Source organism: Dendrobates tinctorius, unplaced genomic scaffold, assembly GCF_039654945.1.
Source record: "Dendrobates tinctorius isolate UK_male_01 unplaced genomic scaffold, ASM3965494v1 ptg000102l, whole genome shotgun sequence".
Taxonomy (NCBI): Eukaryota; Metazoa; Chordata; class Amphibia; order Anura; family Dendrobatidae; genus Dendrobates; species Dendrobates tinctorius.
In genome coordinates this window covers 37,601,162-37,617,320 of record NW_027361770.1, presented here as the reverse complement: position 1 = coordinate 37,617,320, position 16,159 = coordinate 37,601,162, and the positions used below count along the sequence as shown (strand labels likewise).

General features: G+C 47.4%; 1 protein-coding gene across 1 annotated transcript in view; it reads right to left on the bottom strand.

The window, feature by feature from the left end:
- LOC141099782 (dynein axonemal heavy chain 5-like) overlaps positions 1 to 16,159 on the bottom strand; it is a 587,253-nt gene that overhangs the window by 497,559 nt on the left and 73,535 nt on the right. Inside the window, exon 15 of the mRNA XM_073587845.1 lies at positions 7,242 to 7,443. Within this exon, the coding sequence (XP_073443946.1) occupies positions 7,242 to 7,443 (202 nt within the window). The remainder of the gene's footprint in view (positions 1 to 7,241; positions 7,444 to 16,159) is intronic.

Here is a 16,159-nt window from a genome sequence, read left to right as displayed (position 1 = left end):
CTGTAGGTTTCCTGTTCCTGAAGGGCGGATCCCCTCTCAGGTGGTGCTGTCATGGACGACCGAATAAAAACACATTACCCGGTATGTAATACCCGTGTTTTTCCATTCTACATGACGGCACCACGAGAGAGTTACAGAGATTTGTATTCTCTTTAGGGGGGGGATCACTGCCTGTAACACTCCTCCCAAATGTGAGATCAGAGGCAGCAGATAGGTCTAATCTGTAATGTCTGAAAAAGGTAGATGGAGAGGACCAAGTGGCCGCCTTACAAATTTGGTCGATGGAGGCGTCCGCTCTCTCCGCCCAGGACGTTGCCACGGCCCTCGTGGAGTGGGCTTTTAGGCCCTCTGGAACAGCCCTGCCTGCACTACTATATGCTAGTATGATGGCCTCTCTCACCCATCCAGCTATAGTTTGCTTAGAGGCTTTAAGGCCTTTCCTTGCCCCCTGATATGAGACAAATAAGGCCCTCTGTTTCCTCCATGGTTTTGTCACCTCTAAATACTGTAGGATACATCTCCTAACGTCTAAGCAATGTAATCTCTCTTCCTTTTTGTTACCGGGGTTAGGACAAAAGGATGGCAAGATTATTTCCTGAGCTCTGTGGAATTTCGACACTACCTTAGGGAGGTATGCTGGATCTAATCTTAACACGACTCTATCGTCCATAACCTGAGTGTATGGCGGGTCTGCTGATAGTGCGTGTAAGTCCCCAACCCTACGTGCCGATGTGAGTGCCACTAACAAGGCTGTTTTTAAAGTTAACACTTTATCTGATGTTGCGTTTATTGATTCAAATGGGCTTTCCGTTAGAGATGATAGGACTAAATTTAGATCCCAGGGAGGAGGTTTAGGAGATGGGACAGAGTCAGCTCTAGTACAGGCCCGGATAAATCTGGTGACCCATCTATCGTTTGCCAGGTCATAGTTGAATAATGCTGCCAGGGCTGAGACGTGTACTTTCAGGGTGCTGACCGCTAAACCCAAGTCTAAACCCCTTTGTAGAAACTCTAGCACTGCCCTCACAGGTACTTCCCCCTCCTGTATTGGGCCTGAGGTGGACAATAATTTTCTCCATATTCTCCCGTATATTTTTGTAGTCACTGGCTTTCTGCTACTGATTAGGGTGGCAATCAACCTTGCTGAAAAACCTTTCTTCTCTAACAGTGACCTTTCAAATTCCAGGCTGTCAAATGCAGCCTGGAATTCGGAGGGTGATTGAAGGGACCCTGTGTTAGGAGGTCGTGGTCCTCTGGGAGCACCCATGGGTCTGTCACTGACATCACTCTTAGCCAATAGAACCACGGCCTTTTTGGCCAAAAGGGAGCTATCATAATTACTCTGGCTTGGTCCTCCCTGATCTTCTTCAGGACTAATGGAATGAGGCATATCGGAGGGAAGGCGTACAGGAGACCTGATGTCCATTTTATCCTGAAGGCGTCTACCGCCAGTGGCATGTCTGCTGGCTTTAGGGAGCAGAATTTTTGAACTTTTCTGTTGGTTTTTGAGGCGAAGAGATCTATTATGGGTTTTCCCCACCTCTGCACAATTTGTTGAAAAATTGACTCTTTTAGGCACCATTCGTCTTGCTTTAAGCGGTTTCTGCTCAGAAAGTCCGCCTTCAGGTTGTCCACGCCTTGGATATGCAGGGCCGATAATGAGAGAAACTGATGTTCCGCCAGAGTCAGGATTCTTCTTGCTATTTCCATTAATGCCCGAGAACGGGTGCCCCCCTGATGGTTCACGTATGCAACTGCTGTACGATTGTCCAATAGGACTTTCACAGGATGTCCTCTCAGGTGTGTCAGCAATCCTTCCAGCGCTCTTTCGATGGCTAGTAGCTTCCACTCGTTTGAGGATAGATCTTTTTCCTCCTGAGCCCAAGGATCTTGGAGCCATAGGGTGTCTAGATGGGCTCCCCAGCCCCAGGGACTGGCATCTGTCGTGACTACTCTGGAGGCTGTATATGTCCAGGGTACTCCCCTCAGAGAGGACTCTATCTGTAACCACCATCTTAGTGACTGGAGTACAGGATCCGGGATGGTGAGCTTCTGTTCTAACTGCCCTTGAAGCGTCAGATCGTTTTGTAACACACACCACTGAAGTTCCCTTGTGTGAAATTGAGCCCATTTTACCGCTGGTATGCAGGGGGTTAGGGACCCCAACACTGACATGGCTTTCCTAATGTTGTCCTGATTAGATTTTTGATTTTCTCTTCTTTCTCCTTTGGGAGGCGACATTCCTGTATTACCGAGTCTATTGTTAGGCCCAAAAAATTCTGGACCATTGTTGGCTCCAACCTGGATTTTTTGAGGTTCAGTTGCCAACCCAGAGTCTGAAGAGTCTCTATCACTATCTTGACTCGTTCCTGACAGTGAGAGAAATCTTTCCCCACTATCAAGAAGTCGTCCAGATATGGTATTACTAGAGCATCTTTTTCTCTGAGATGTGCCGTGACCTCCGCAATTAATTTCGTGAAGACCCGGGGGGCTGTTGCTACCCCAAAGGGCAGAGCCCTGTATTGAAAGTGATGCCACTGAGATTTTATCTGGACTGCCACCCTGAGATATTTGCGGTCTTGCTGCCGGATCAGGACATTATAGTAAGCATCCTTGAGATCCAGGACCGACATGTAACACCGAGGGAAGAGGAGTTTCACTGTAGATCTTATCGTCTCCATCTTGAATGATGGGACTACTAGATACTTGTTGAGGCCTTTCAGATTTATAATCGTCCTCCAGGAATCGTCTGGTTTCTTTATCAGAAATAGGGGGGAGTAAAAGCCTTCCTTTTCTTTTTCTGGAACTTCTTCCAGTACGAGTTTTTGTATAAGTGATAATACCTCCTCTTCCAAACTTTTGTCTTTCTTGAGATGATTGTACCGGAGTTTGAATGAATTTTTGTGGTGGCCAGTGGTAGAATTTTAACTCCAGACCTGACCCTACTATCTGTCGGATCCAGGTGCTGGATGAGATCCTCTCCCAGGCTGGGAGGAAGTGATTGAGCCTTCCCCCCACCTGAGAAGGACCGTCACTGGGCGGGTTTTTTGGCTTCTCTTGGGGGCTTACTGAAATAGAAGCCTCTCCCTCCTCTGTATCGTCTGTCAGAATTGTTTCTGTCACGATCTTTAAATTGTTGTCTTCTGAATTTTCGGCCCCTCTGAAAGGAGCGCCGAAAGGCTTGAAATGGTTGTTTCGGAAAATTCTTTTTTGTATCACTCCCAACACTTCATCCAATGCCGGACCGAATAAGAAATTTCCTTCATATGGTAGAGAGCAAAGTTTCATTTTTGCCTGAGTGTCCCCCGGCCAGCATTTGAGCCATACCGCACGCCGTCCTACATTGGTTAAGGCTGCTGACTTTGACGCTAGCCTGGCCGAATCTGCTGACGCCTCTGCGAGAAAGTCTGCCGCCGCTCTAATAGCCGGTAATGCTTCCAGAATCGTCTCTCTGGGAACTCCTTGTTCTAATTGATCCTCCAAGTTGTCTGTCCATATCTTCAGGGACCTAGCCACACAAGTGGCTGCGATGGCGGGTCTTAGTGCCCCAGCCGAGGTTTCCCAGGCTGCCTTAAGGCAATTGTCCGCCTTCCGGTCCAGCGGTTCTTTTAGAAACCCCAGGTCCTCAAAGGGTAGGGAAGATTTTCTGGCGACCTTTGATATCGCTACATCAATTTTGGGGGCCCTATCCCAGGATGAGGATGCCTCTTCCTCAAAGGGGTATCTCCTCTTCAGGGAATTCGTTATCTGGGACTTCCTTTCTGGTTTTTCCCATTAGCGTTTTAGGAGTGCTTTCAGTTGCTCATTAACAGGGAAGGTCTTACGTTTTTTCTTTTGCAGTCCACTGAACATGAGTTCTTGGGCTGTCTTTTTTGCTCGCTCTTCTACTAGCCCCATGGTAGATCTAACTGCTTTAATGAGTTCATCCGTAGTTTCTACTGGGAACGTATCTTCCCCGTCCGAGCTACTTCCTGAATACTGCGTCTTATTTGAGTCGTCCTCTGACCCTGTAGAGTCTTGTTGAGAGACCCCTGAGGGGCTTGATCTCCTAGTTTTCCTCTCTGTATCTACAGATTGTAATGCTCTTACTGACTTGGAAACTTCTGTCTGAATTATGGACCTCAGACTATCCGAAAATGAGGGTGTCTCCTCCGCTATGGTCTTGTTAATGCACTCCTGGCATAACTTTTTGTGCCAGGCTGCTTCTATGGGACTTTTACATAAAGCACATTCTTTATTTTTAGACTTTCCTCTACATTTCTTAGGGACCTCCTATACTCCACCCCGCCAATGTATGGAGGAGGAGGAGGAGGAGGAGGAGGAGGAGGAGGAGGAGGAGGAGAGGGAAGAGAGGAGAAAAGAGAAAGAGAACAGACATTAGATTACTGGACTTTCTCGAAGTTCACTCACCACTCGGGCGCTTCACAGAACGGGTACCGGATCTGGAGGCTGACTGGTCCTTTCACTGTCTCCCAACGAGACTATGGACCCCTCTTTCCTACGGTGACGATCCGCCCGTGCGCTGCCCGAGTGGCTCACACTACTGCTGCGGCGTGTCTTTGCTTTCTCCTCTGAGCACGACCGCCTCTCCTTTGCTTCCTGGCGCGGTTGCACATGCTCTGGCGAAGGGCTCTCCATTATGCTGCCTATGGCTGCGAGTAGTCACCTCCAACTCAAAATTGGTGCTGTGACGCCTGCTCGCCTTTTCTGGCGATCTTAAATAGCACCTTTTTTTTTTTTTTTTTTTTTTTTTTGGACCACCTGGTCCCGCACCTGCCCCGCTAGTGTCTGTGTGGACGCGTGCGTGCCCCATGCCTCTGCGTGCCCCCCGGGACCGTGCACACCTTCTGCCTCTCGCAGGCCCCGCGGTGCATCGCTCTACTTCCGGGTCGCACGCAACCACTTCCGGTTCATCGGCCGTCATGCGCGCTCCCAACGCACGCGCCTCCCGGTGCGGCCATACGAACCTGGGCCGGGTGAGCGCCTGGGCCCTACTTGCTTCGGGGCCCCCCAGACACCCCTTACCTGCCCGATGGCCTGGCCACCACTGACTGCAGGTATACCTTTCCTTTTCGCTGCAGGGTCCGGTGTCTGGTCTTCAACAGGGAGGGTACACTGTCTGTGGCCTCCGAGGAGCCTTTTTCTCTGCCCGGGCACCGATGTGTTTCCTGGGCTGCATGGCCACTGTATGTCGACAGGGAGGGAACACTGCAAGTGGCCTCCCTGGACCTTCTTTGTGTGCTGTCATCTTGGAGGGTCCACCGCCAAGGTACCCCGCTTCGCCTGGGCATCTGCCCTACCGGCTGTGGCCATGCCTTCGCTCAGGGGGGACATAGGCATATATGGCCCCCGAGGCGACTACCGGTACCCGGCGTCGGGTGTAGCAAATCCATGCCTGCCATTAATCACCCGACCCAGGTCCAGGCATCCTCTTCTTTCTTCAAAATCTTCAAGAGGCTTTCATCTTGAGGGTTCCCCGTCGAGGACAGGAAACCAACTGATGCGGAGAGAGGAGCTGCCCCTTTTATCTGGAAGGTTTCCTGTCCTGTCCTCGTGGGGCGGATCCCCTCTCTCGTGGTGCCGTCATGTAGAATGGAAAAATAAGTATTTGGTCAGAAACAAAATTTCATCTCAATACTTTGTTGGCAATGACAGAGGTCAAACGTTTTCTGTAAGTCTTCACAAGGTTGCCACACACTGTTGTTGGTATGTTGGCCCATTCCTCCATGCAGATCTCCTCTAAAGCAGTGATGTTTTTGGCTTTTCGCTTGGCAACACGGACTTTCAACTCCCTCCAAAGGTTTTCTATAGGGTTGAGATCTGGAGACTGGCTAGGCCACTCCAGGACCTTGAAATGATTCTTACGAAGCCACTCCTTCGTTGCCCTGGCGATGTGCTTTGGATCATTGTCATGTTGAAAGACCCAACCACGTTTCATCTTCAATGCCCTTGCTAATGGAAGGAGGTTTGCACTCAAAATCTCACGATACATGGCCCCATTCATTCTTTCATGTACCCGGATCAGTCGTCCTGGCCCCTTTGCAGAGAAACAGCCCCAAAGCATGATGTTTCCATCACCATGCTTTACAGTAGGTATGGTGTTTGATGGATGCAACTCAGTATTCTTTTTCCTCCAAACACGACAAGTTGTGTTTCTACCAAACAGTTCCAGTTTGGTTTCATCAGACCATAGGACATACTCCCAAAACTCCTCTGGATCATCCAAATGCTCTCTAGCAAACTTCAGACGGGCCCGGACATGTACAGGCTTAAGCAGTGGGACACGTCTGGCACTGCAGGATCTGAGTCCATGGTGGCGTAGTGTGTTACTTATGGTAGGCCTTGTTACATTGGTCCCAGCTCTCTGCAGTTCATTCACTAGGTCCCCCCGCGTGGTTCTGGGATTTTTGCTCACCGTTCTTGTGATCATTCTGACCACACGGGGTGGGATTTTGCGTGGAGCACCAGATCGAGGGAGATTATCAGTGGTCTTGTATGTCTTCCATTTTCTAATTATTGCTCCCACAGTTGATTTCTTCACTCCAAGCTGGTTGGCTATTGTAGATTCAGTCTTCCCAGCCTGGTGCAGGGCTACAATTTTGTTTCTGGTGTCCTTTGACAGCTCTTTGGTCTTCACCATAGTGGAGTTTGGAGTCAGACTGTTTGAGGGTGTGCACAGGTATCTTTTTATACTGATAACAAGTTTAAACAGGTGCCATTACTACAGGTAATGAGTGGAGGAAAGAGGAGACTCTTAAAGAAGAAGTTACAGGTCTGTGAGAGCCAGAAATCTTGATTGCTTGTTTCTGACCAAATACTTATTTTCCACCATAATATGCAAATAAAATGAAAAAAAACAGACAATGTGATTTTCTGGATTTTTTTTTCTCAGTTTGTCTCCCATAGTTGAGGTCTACCTATGATGTAAACTACAGACGCCTCTCATCTTTTTAAGTGGTGGAACTTGCACTATTGCTGACTGACTAAATACTTTTTTGCCCCACTGTATGTATGTATGTATGTATGTATGTATGTATATTTTTTTTTTTTTTTTTTTTTTTTTAAATGATCTTTAGGACAGTGCAATATAGTGGCAATGACAGGATGATCACTTTGGTAGCCAATCTGATATGATATGGTGTGAAACAAATAAAAGCTTCATTACCAATAAAAAAAAATATTAATATTAAGGCAGTAGCATTTATTTTTTCCGGCACTTAATTTATCATGGTTCTACTTACTTCTTGTTTCCGATGATCAAGAACATCATAGGTCTTTGACTTAGTGTTACTAACAATTGTCTGATATCGAATATTGATCTTTTCAATTCCTTCAATTCTAATATTCTGAAGATCAGCCAGACTTTCCAAGACATTGCTCATGTCCGATATCTTTTCAAGACGCTTACAGAATGTGTCCAATTTCCCAAATATATAATTTTCACTGAAATTACAGAAAAAAGTGACGATTTATAGGCACATTAAAATATAATTCAGAACAATTAGGAATTTAATCGCTTTTACACTTCTGAAACTGCATTATTGAAATGCAATTCATTTAATGCTTTTCTCCTTTGATAGCTTAAATTAGTCATTTGGACTGCAATTTAAGAAATGATAGAATTACATTTATCTTCCTTTTTTTGCTTTTTCATTCTGAGCAATATTAGGACAAAGTTTTATTTCCACTAATTGAAGTAATACAATAAATTAGTGGAAAACACTGCTCAGAGAGTATCTGACACCAAGTTTATGCTGTCCCATCTGAGAATGATGTAAAATAGAAGAGACCCTGGTTCTATTGCTGGGTCACTTACTGGGTGTCCTGCTGCATTATTATATGCAGCAGCTCTGCTAGTGCTCTCATTGATCACCTTCTCCTATGTAATCTTCAATATTCATGAGCTCTGCTTAACCCCTCCCCTACCACAGATTGGCAACCTTCTTCCTATGTACAGTACAGTGCAAGTAAAAAGCTGTCAATGCTACAGGCATGGTTAGATAGACCTAATTATTGAGAGAACTAGTGGAGCTGCAGCAGCTAAACCACCGTTTTAATCAAAACTTTTACAATAAACAAAATAAGTGACAGAGCTGGAATCATGGGTTTAGGTTCATAATTTTTTCACCATCAGTTAGGAAAATACCTGTTGACAGATTCCCTTTAAAAAAAGGGTTTGAATTGTAATTATGTATTATGGAGGCTTATAGATAGTACCTGTCATGAGGACTCGTCCTGTGTGACACGACCCGCAAGCCGGTAACTGAAACAAGACACGGCACGTGAAACTGTCCTGTGTGACACGGCCCGCAGGCTGGTAACTAAAACAAGACACGGGAAAGGGGAAACAGTTACAATGGTGGGCCCTGCGATAGGGAACGGGGACGTGGAGACCTCCTCCACTCCCCTGAGTCAGTGTCCCTCACACTCCTAACGTTCCCTATACAGGCTCCTCACCGGTCGCCAAGCCGAAACCTGTCACCCTAGCACACCCTACACCTATCCCTTGCTAGGGAGCTGGGTGATGCAGGCACTGGCCCCACCGCTGTACTAATACACACCAGGGAAAAATACAAACAGGGAAACACCACTTAGCTTTGCTCTGCTGCTCTTGCTCCCAGCAACAGAGTCCACCACCAGAATGCAGCTTTCCTCCTGAATAGCTGCCACCAAGCTCTGTCAGAGCTGCAAGGAAATCCCCCCTGACGCCTTCCACACCAGGGCTCTGACTCAGCAGCCATGACCTCTCTCTAGATCCTTCCTCCACCAAGGATGGTTGAAATGAACTCTATCACCAACAGTGATTGCAACACCTGACACTCTTTTATAGCAGAGCCAGAGCAATCACCAGCTTTATAATCACATGAACTAAACTAAAGAAACCAGAGTGCAATGATGCTCACCACCACCGGGGGCATACTAGAACAAAAGACACCACTGTGTAATAATCCTAATGGCCACCGGGGGCAAAACAAAACTTAAGCACACAGCTTAAGGAAAAAAAAAAGTTTACATGTGCTTTTATCTGTCATGATCCAGCATGGATCATGACAGTACCTAATGGGCTTATATCAGTATCTCATGTACTGAACTGCCCTAGCCTTGGTAATTGTATCGCTAATACCACCTGGATCAGGCAGGATGGGAAGTTACAGTCATTCGTGTTATTTAATTTTGTTTGTTATATAGAATCATAGCATTTGAGTTGGATCTGAACTCCAGAGTCAACGTGTCCACCCCCTGCTCAATGCAGAATTCACTAAACCATCTCAGACAGATGTCTGTCCAACGTCTGCTTGAAGATTTCCATTGAAGGAGAACTCACCACCTCTCATCTCTCTTGGCAGTCTGTTTCAATCATTGATCACCCTCACTGTCAAAAAGATTTTTCCAATATCTAATTTGCATCTTCTCCCTGCACCTTCTACAGATTGACCACTAGTGGCTGCTATTGTTCACCTTGATAATTGTGCAGCAATTCCACTCTTGACTACTGGAGGCTAATGTGTCCTGCAATTGCCCTTTACTAAAATGGTAGATTCTGAACCTGAGCAATTCATCGTGTTTTCTGTTTGGGCCTACTTAAAGAAACAAATCCCTTACTCATTGCTTGATTATTGTGTCTAGCTCAGGGTTCCCCAACTCCAGTCCTCAAGAGCCACCAACAGGTCATGTTCTCAGGATTTCCCTTAAAATTGCACAGGTGAGATCTGCTCACCTGCACAGGCAATAATTCCACCACCTGGGCGATACTAAGGAAATCCTTAAAATCTGACCTGTTTGTGGTTCTTGAGGACTAGAGTTGGGGAACACTGGCTAGCTGTTAGTCTAGTTCCAGTCTCTAGCTCCTGAACTGTCTTAGGTCAGTTTCACATTATCGTTTGAGTCCACAGCATGGTGCTGCGGATTTCTTTCCTTTAAGCTCTGCCTACTTCCACATGGCTCCACCTACTTCTGCATGCATCCTGTAAACCTATCTTTAACATTGGGTACGCAGGGACAAGCATTGTATGCGGATGCGTCTGCGTGCAGAATTTTTACATGTCCTTTGAACACAACATGTTGCATTTTCTTGCGTTCGACGGGCACGTCAAAACGCCGCACGAGGACGCATTCGCATACAATGCATGTCCCTGCGTACCAAATGTTAAAGATAGGTACGCAAGACACATGCGGAAGTAGAAGGAGCCATGCGGAAGTGGGTGGAGCTTTAAGGAAATAAGTCCGCAGCACCACGCTGTGGACTCAAACGCTAATGTGAACTTTGGGTTATCTTTAACATTTGGTAAGCAGATGTCTTAACCTACTGAAAATAATTTTTCTCAGCATTAAAAAACAAGCAGCATTGCCCTAAAATAGTAAATCTTCAGCTGGATCATCCTCCCTTATTCCAACAGTGCACTTTACGAAAGATGAAAATCAAAGGACCACAAAGGAGTATAACGTCCATATTTATATAAAAATATACAAATTTTATTGAACATATAATGTATAAATAACAGTATATACATACACACATACACACATACACACATACACACATACACACATACACACATACACAGATCAGGTAATGATGGCCAAGGTCACTTTATAAAAAATGTGCAAAGCGCTACAGTGCCAAAGAAATCATAGACACAGGGTAGATATTTAAATCCGCTATTACCAACAATGTCCGTTGCATGTGCATAAGAAAGTACACTGGAGTAATATGGATAATTCAAGCATAGTGCTTACCCATGTTTTATCAAGGTGATAAAGTGCAGCTAAACGCGCGTCGGTGGCGGCGGGCACAGGTCCTGGTTGACACAACATGGGTAAGTACTATGCTTGAATTATCCATATTACTCCAGCGCATTTTCTTATGCACATGCAATGGACATTGTTGGTAATAGCGGATTTAAGTATCTACCCTGTGATTTTGTGTCTATGATTTCTTTGGCACCGTAGCGCTTTGCACATTGTTTATAAAGTGACCTTGGCCATCATTACCTGATCCTTGTGTATATATACAGTATGTATGTACTGTTATTTATACATTATATGTTCAATAAAATTTGTATACTTTTGATATAAATATGAACGTTATACTCCTTTGTGGTCCTCTGGTTTTCATGATTATATTCAGGAGTGTCCTATACAGTGCCTGCATTATTCTATTATGGCTGCTGGTTGGTTTGGCATCCCAATTATTACTGTGCCTTTCTTGGTCTGTATTTATTTACTTTACGAAAGATGCTCACCCTAATTTGCTGTGCAAGTAGGCACAACATTATGAATATTTATTGGGCACAACGTAGTGATGGTTAAGAGTAGAGATGAGCGACTTTGCCTTTTTTCGGGTGGAGTTGGGTTTCGCGAAACCCGACTTTCGCAAAAGTCGGGTCGAACGAAATTGGCCGACTGTAGGGAAAAGTCGGGGGTCCGTCTGAAACACGAAACCCAATGTAAGTCAATGGGGAAGAAAAGTCGGCAGTGAGAGGAGGACAGGAACCACACTTACAGTGCCCATTTGAATGCCAAAAGCATAAATTCTTATTACTGAAGCTTGTCACCCTTTATTTACTTCATAATACTAGTTACGCACTGAAAAATGGGGGTTATTTGGCTAAAGTTGTGGGGGGGTAGGGCTGACTCCAGGTTTTCATGTGCTCTGGGCGAAAGAGCGCCCCTTTAACACATACCACAACTCATGCTGCTCCGATACGGCAGAGAAATAGCGGTATAGTACAATGAAAAATACCTCACTTTTTACATCTCATGACGAGGCCCATCTATTTCTCCATACAGAATCATTGGTCCCATATAATGTTTGAAACAGTATATGATGAGCTCCACATAATGCTACAGTATATGTTGGTCCCCATGGATGAAGCTCCACTGTCTTATGGGCCCAAATAATGCTCCAAACATAATGGGCCCCATTTCTAATGCTCTAGTGTATAATGGGCCCTGTAAATGCTGCTCCAGTGTCTGATGTCCACCTTTGGAATGTTCCAGTGTATGGTGGGCCCCATCTATCATTCTCCAGAGTATAGTGCTCCTCAAAAATTGCTGTCCCAACATTGAAAACAATCAAATAAGTCTCCTCGCTAGGGAATCCCTGTACTAGTCTGGACTCCTCGTCGTCCCCATCTTCCATCTCACTGCACAGTATTTCAACCTTGCAAGTGCTGTGATCCTGAGCAAGCAGGGGGGGCCCACTCATTAGCGACAGCACTGGCACAGGGCCCCTGATAGTACGGTGGTGTGTCTGATGGCGGGTGGGCCGAACCTGCACTTTCATCTGCAGCTTCCTCTTTGTCACCGTGTAAGATGGAACTGTATATGGGAAGGGTAACCTGAGTTTCATCAGGTTCAGATTCAGGCCGTGTAGCGTGCGAGGGGAATGTAGTGGTCTGGGTCAATGTACCAGCAGATTCATCGAGCAGTGGCTGGGCATCAGTGCACTTGTGTCGCCCCCAGGAGTACGGTCGCCACAGTGGCATTACCTTCCTCCTAGGGAGTGTGATGTCATGCTTGGGAGCAACAAAGGATCTCTCTAGCAGGTTAACTGATTGGGCGGCGTTATTCCCACGAGTCACGACCCTCCAAACAGCGTTCATGAAGGCAAAGTGTTTGTTTTACGTGGGCAGTATGGTTGCAAAGCTGAACCTTAAAGGAATGTCCAGAAGGGCACCACCAGGAGTGGAGCCTGCGGCGTAATTTGACTCAACACGGGCAACCTCAACCATCCAGCAACAAAAAAGATGCACACATTGCAAGCTTAATTCTATTAACGAACGAGACTCCGTCACGCCCCGCGGTCCGAATCCAGCTTACTAGAGGGACATGCGAGGCTCTGGCACGTGAGATTGGCCAATAACTGTTGTGTCATGCCCTTACGTGTCCGTGGCTGCATGTGCGCTACACTGAAAGGGCCAGCGTTTGTCGCTTACAGGTGCAGATAACCCGCTGAACACCGTTAGTGATGGGGATCTGGGATTACAATTATTACCCGCGAACGATGATTTCCCAGTAAGTGCAGGTCAACCGCCGTTCCGGACTTAGGCCTAACCGTCATTCCTGAAAAAATGAAAAACTTACGTGTGCAAACCACAGGTGCTGTAGCTTGCTTAACAGCTCGCCAGCTGTTCTCAGGCCCAGTATGGATTACACGTGATTGCACAAAGGTGAGAAAAGGGTCCCATATCACCGGATAACATGTATGGATAGCATAGTGTACACATTCAAAATATATGTCTATAGCTCAGGAGGCAGGCTCAGACTGTGTCAGGCCCAGTATGGATTTCACAGCCCAGACTACACAGCGGAGGAGCAGGGAGAGGTAAAGATTGTAAATGCTGGGGCCCTGCCCAAGCAAGGGGGGCCCATTTGTGGGCGTCGGTACTGGCACTGGGCCCCTCATAGTACGGCGGTGTGTCTGACGGCGGGTGTGCACCACCACCGTCAGAGACACTTGATTGCACTATGAGGGACCCTGTGCCAGTGTCCGCGCCCAAGAGTCGGCCTACCCACCTGTCCAGGGCAACGGCACTTGCACGGTTTCGTGCGCTAGGTGGTGACCCCGGCCATGGGGGAGGAGGCAGCACAGTTAGGGAGTTTTAGAAAGTGGCATATGTTGATGTTGGACATTCAGCTGATGCAAAAGGCGAAATAGTGCAAGTCCCAAGAAGAGGAGGACCAAAGCAAGCCATTTTTCTGTCACCCTATGTGTCATCAGGGGAAGGTGGGACAAAATCCTTGGAAACCCATGCATGGTTCATTTTAATGAAGGTTAGATCATCCACATTTTGGGTCGACAGACGGGTCCTTTTTTCTGTCAGGATTGATCCAGCAGCACTGAAGACTCTTTCCGATAGCACACTTGCAGCTGGGCAAGCGAGCTCCTGTAGTGCATATTGTGCCAATTCAGGCCAGGTGTCCAGTTTAGCGGCCCAATAGTCAAAAGGGGAATGACCTGCGAGGGAGAACATCGACATGGGAGGAAAAGTAGTTTGTAACCATAGTTGACAACTGCTGTCTCCTGTCACTTTCCATCGATGCAGTATTACCAGTCGTGTGAGCGGGACTTGAAAAATCAGTCCACAACATGGTCATGAAACCCCTGTCTCCAACGCCACTTCTGATGTGTGCACCACGAACACCTCTTCCAAGCTGCCCCTGGCCCCTACGGCTCGTGTGAGAACCATCACCGCTGCTGTGTGCTGGGAATGCCTCAACCAACCGGTTTACCAGAGTAGCTTGTTTGTTGGCCAATATTAGGTCAAGGTTCTCCTGTGGCATGATGTTTTGTAATTTGCCTTTATAGCGTGGATCCAGGATGCTGGCCAACCAGTAGTCGTCATCGTTCATCATTTTGGCAATGCGGGGGTCCCTTTTTAGGATCTGCAAGGCATAATCTGACATGTGGGCCAATGTTCCCGGTGTCAATGTTGCGGTGCGACTGCTTGGTGGAGGGGCACTTTCTGGCAAATCCACATCCCTCCAGTCATGCACAAACCCTGTACCAGACCTTGGCACGCCAACATTTTCTCTGGACACACGAGAAGCATCCTCCTCCCCATCATCACCCTCCTCCTCCTCCTCTTCCTCCACCTCGTCCAGGAGAGGTTCCGGAGCAGACAATGGCTGACTGTCATCAAGGATTTCCTCCCCCTCTTCCTCTTCGTCAACCTCGGCTGCAGACGCCTGCTCCTTAATGTGCGTTAAAGTTTGCATGAGCAGACACATAAGTGGGATGCTCATGCTTATGATGGCGTCGTCTGCGCTTACCAGCCATGTGCATTCCCCAAAACACTGAAGGACTTTACAGAGGTCTTTCAGCTTTGACCACTGCACACCTGTCAACTCCATGTCTGCCCTTAAAGTGCCTGTCCGGGTATCCTCCCACAAATGCATTACGGCCTGCCTCTGTTCGCACAGCCGCTCAACCATGTGCAGGGTGGAGTTCCACCTTGTTGCAATGTCAATAATTAGCCGGTGCTTGGGAAGGTGTAGCAATCGCTGCAGCTTCTGCATACGACTGGAGTGTACGGGCGACCGGGGGATGTGCGAGCACAGTTTTCAAACCTTCTGGAGCAGGCCTGTTAACTCTGGATAATTATTGAGGAAGCACTGCACCACCAGGTTCAAGGTGTGAGCCAAGCAAGGTATGTGTCTGAGTTTTGAAAGGGCTATGGCAGCCACAAAATTAGGGCCGTTATCGCTGACTACCTAGCCTGCCTCAAATGTAGAATGCCCAGCCATGACTCAGTTTGTTGCTGAAAGTAGTTGGCCAGTACCTCCGCGGTGTGTCTGTCGACCAAACACATCATCTTCAACACAGCCTGCTGACGCTTTCCACTAGCTGATCGATAGTGGGACACATCGTGTGCAACACTGGCAGCTGCGGATGGAGTGCTGCTGCGACTGCGCTCTGGGGACGAGCTTTCGCTTCTAGAAGAGTAGGAGGAGGAGGGTCGAATGCCTACAGTCAACTGTTTCCTATACCGTGGGCTAGGCAGCACAGTCCCACCACCGCTGTCCCCTGTGGACCCTGCATCCACCACATTAACCCAGTGCGCAGTGATGGACACGTAACGGCCCTGGCCATGCCTACTGGACCATGCATCAGTTGTGAGGTGCACCTTTCCACTCACTGATTGCTTGAGTGCATGGACAATGCGGTCCTTCACATGAAGGTGGAGGGCTGGGATGGCTTTGCGAGAAAAGAAGTGGCGACTGGGTAGTTCATAGCGTGGTACTGCGTAGGCCATGAGTTCGAGGAAAGCTGCGCTTTCCACCAACCGATATGGCATCATCTCTAACGAGATTAGTTTGGCAATGTGGGCGTTCAAACCCAGTGTACGCGGATGAGAGGATGAGTACTTTCTTGTCCTACTCAGTCTCTGGCAGGGTGAGCTGGACTTGAGAGATGCCTATGGTGGAACTAGCGGTGGACAGGGCGGACCGAGAGAGGGTTGATGATGGTGATGGAGTTGGTGTTCTTTCTGATGGCCTAGATTCAGTCTTTCGTTGATATAACATTGTGAATCCCTGACAGCTTTGGCCTTGCAACGACACCTCAACATTTGCTGCTGTGCTAACCAGTGGGCTTACAGTGGGGGAAACAATGTAGCGTTGCTGACTACCTTCTTTGGGAGCATTTGCACATGTG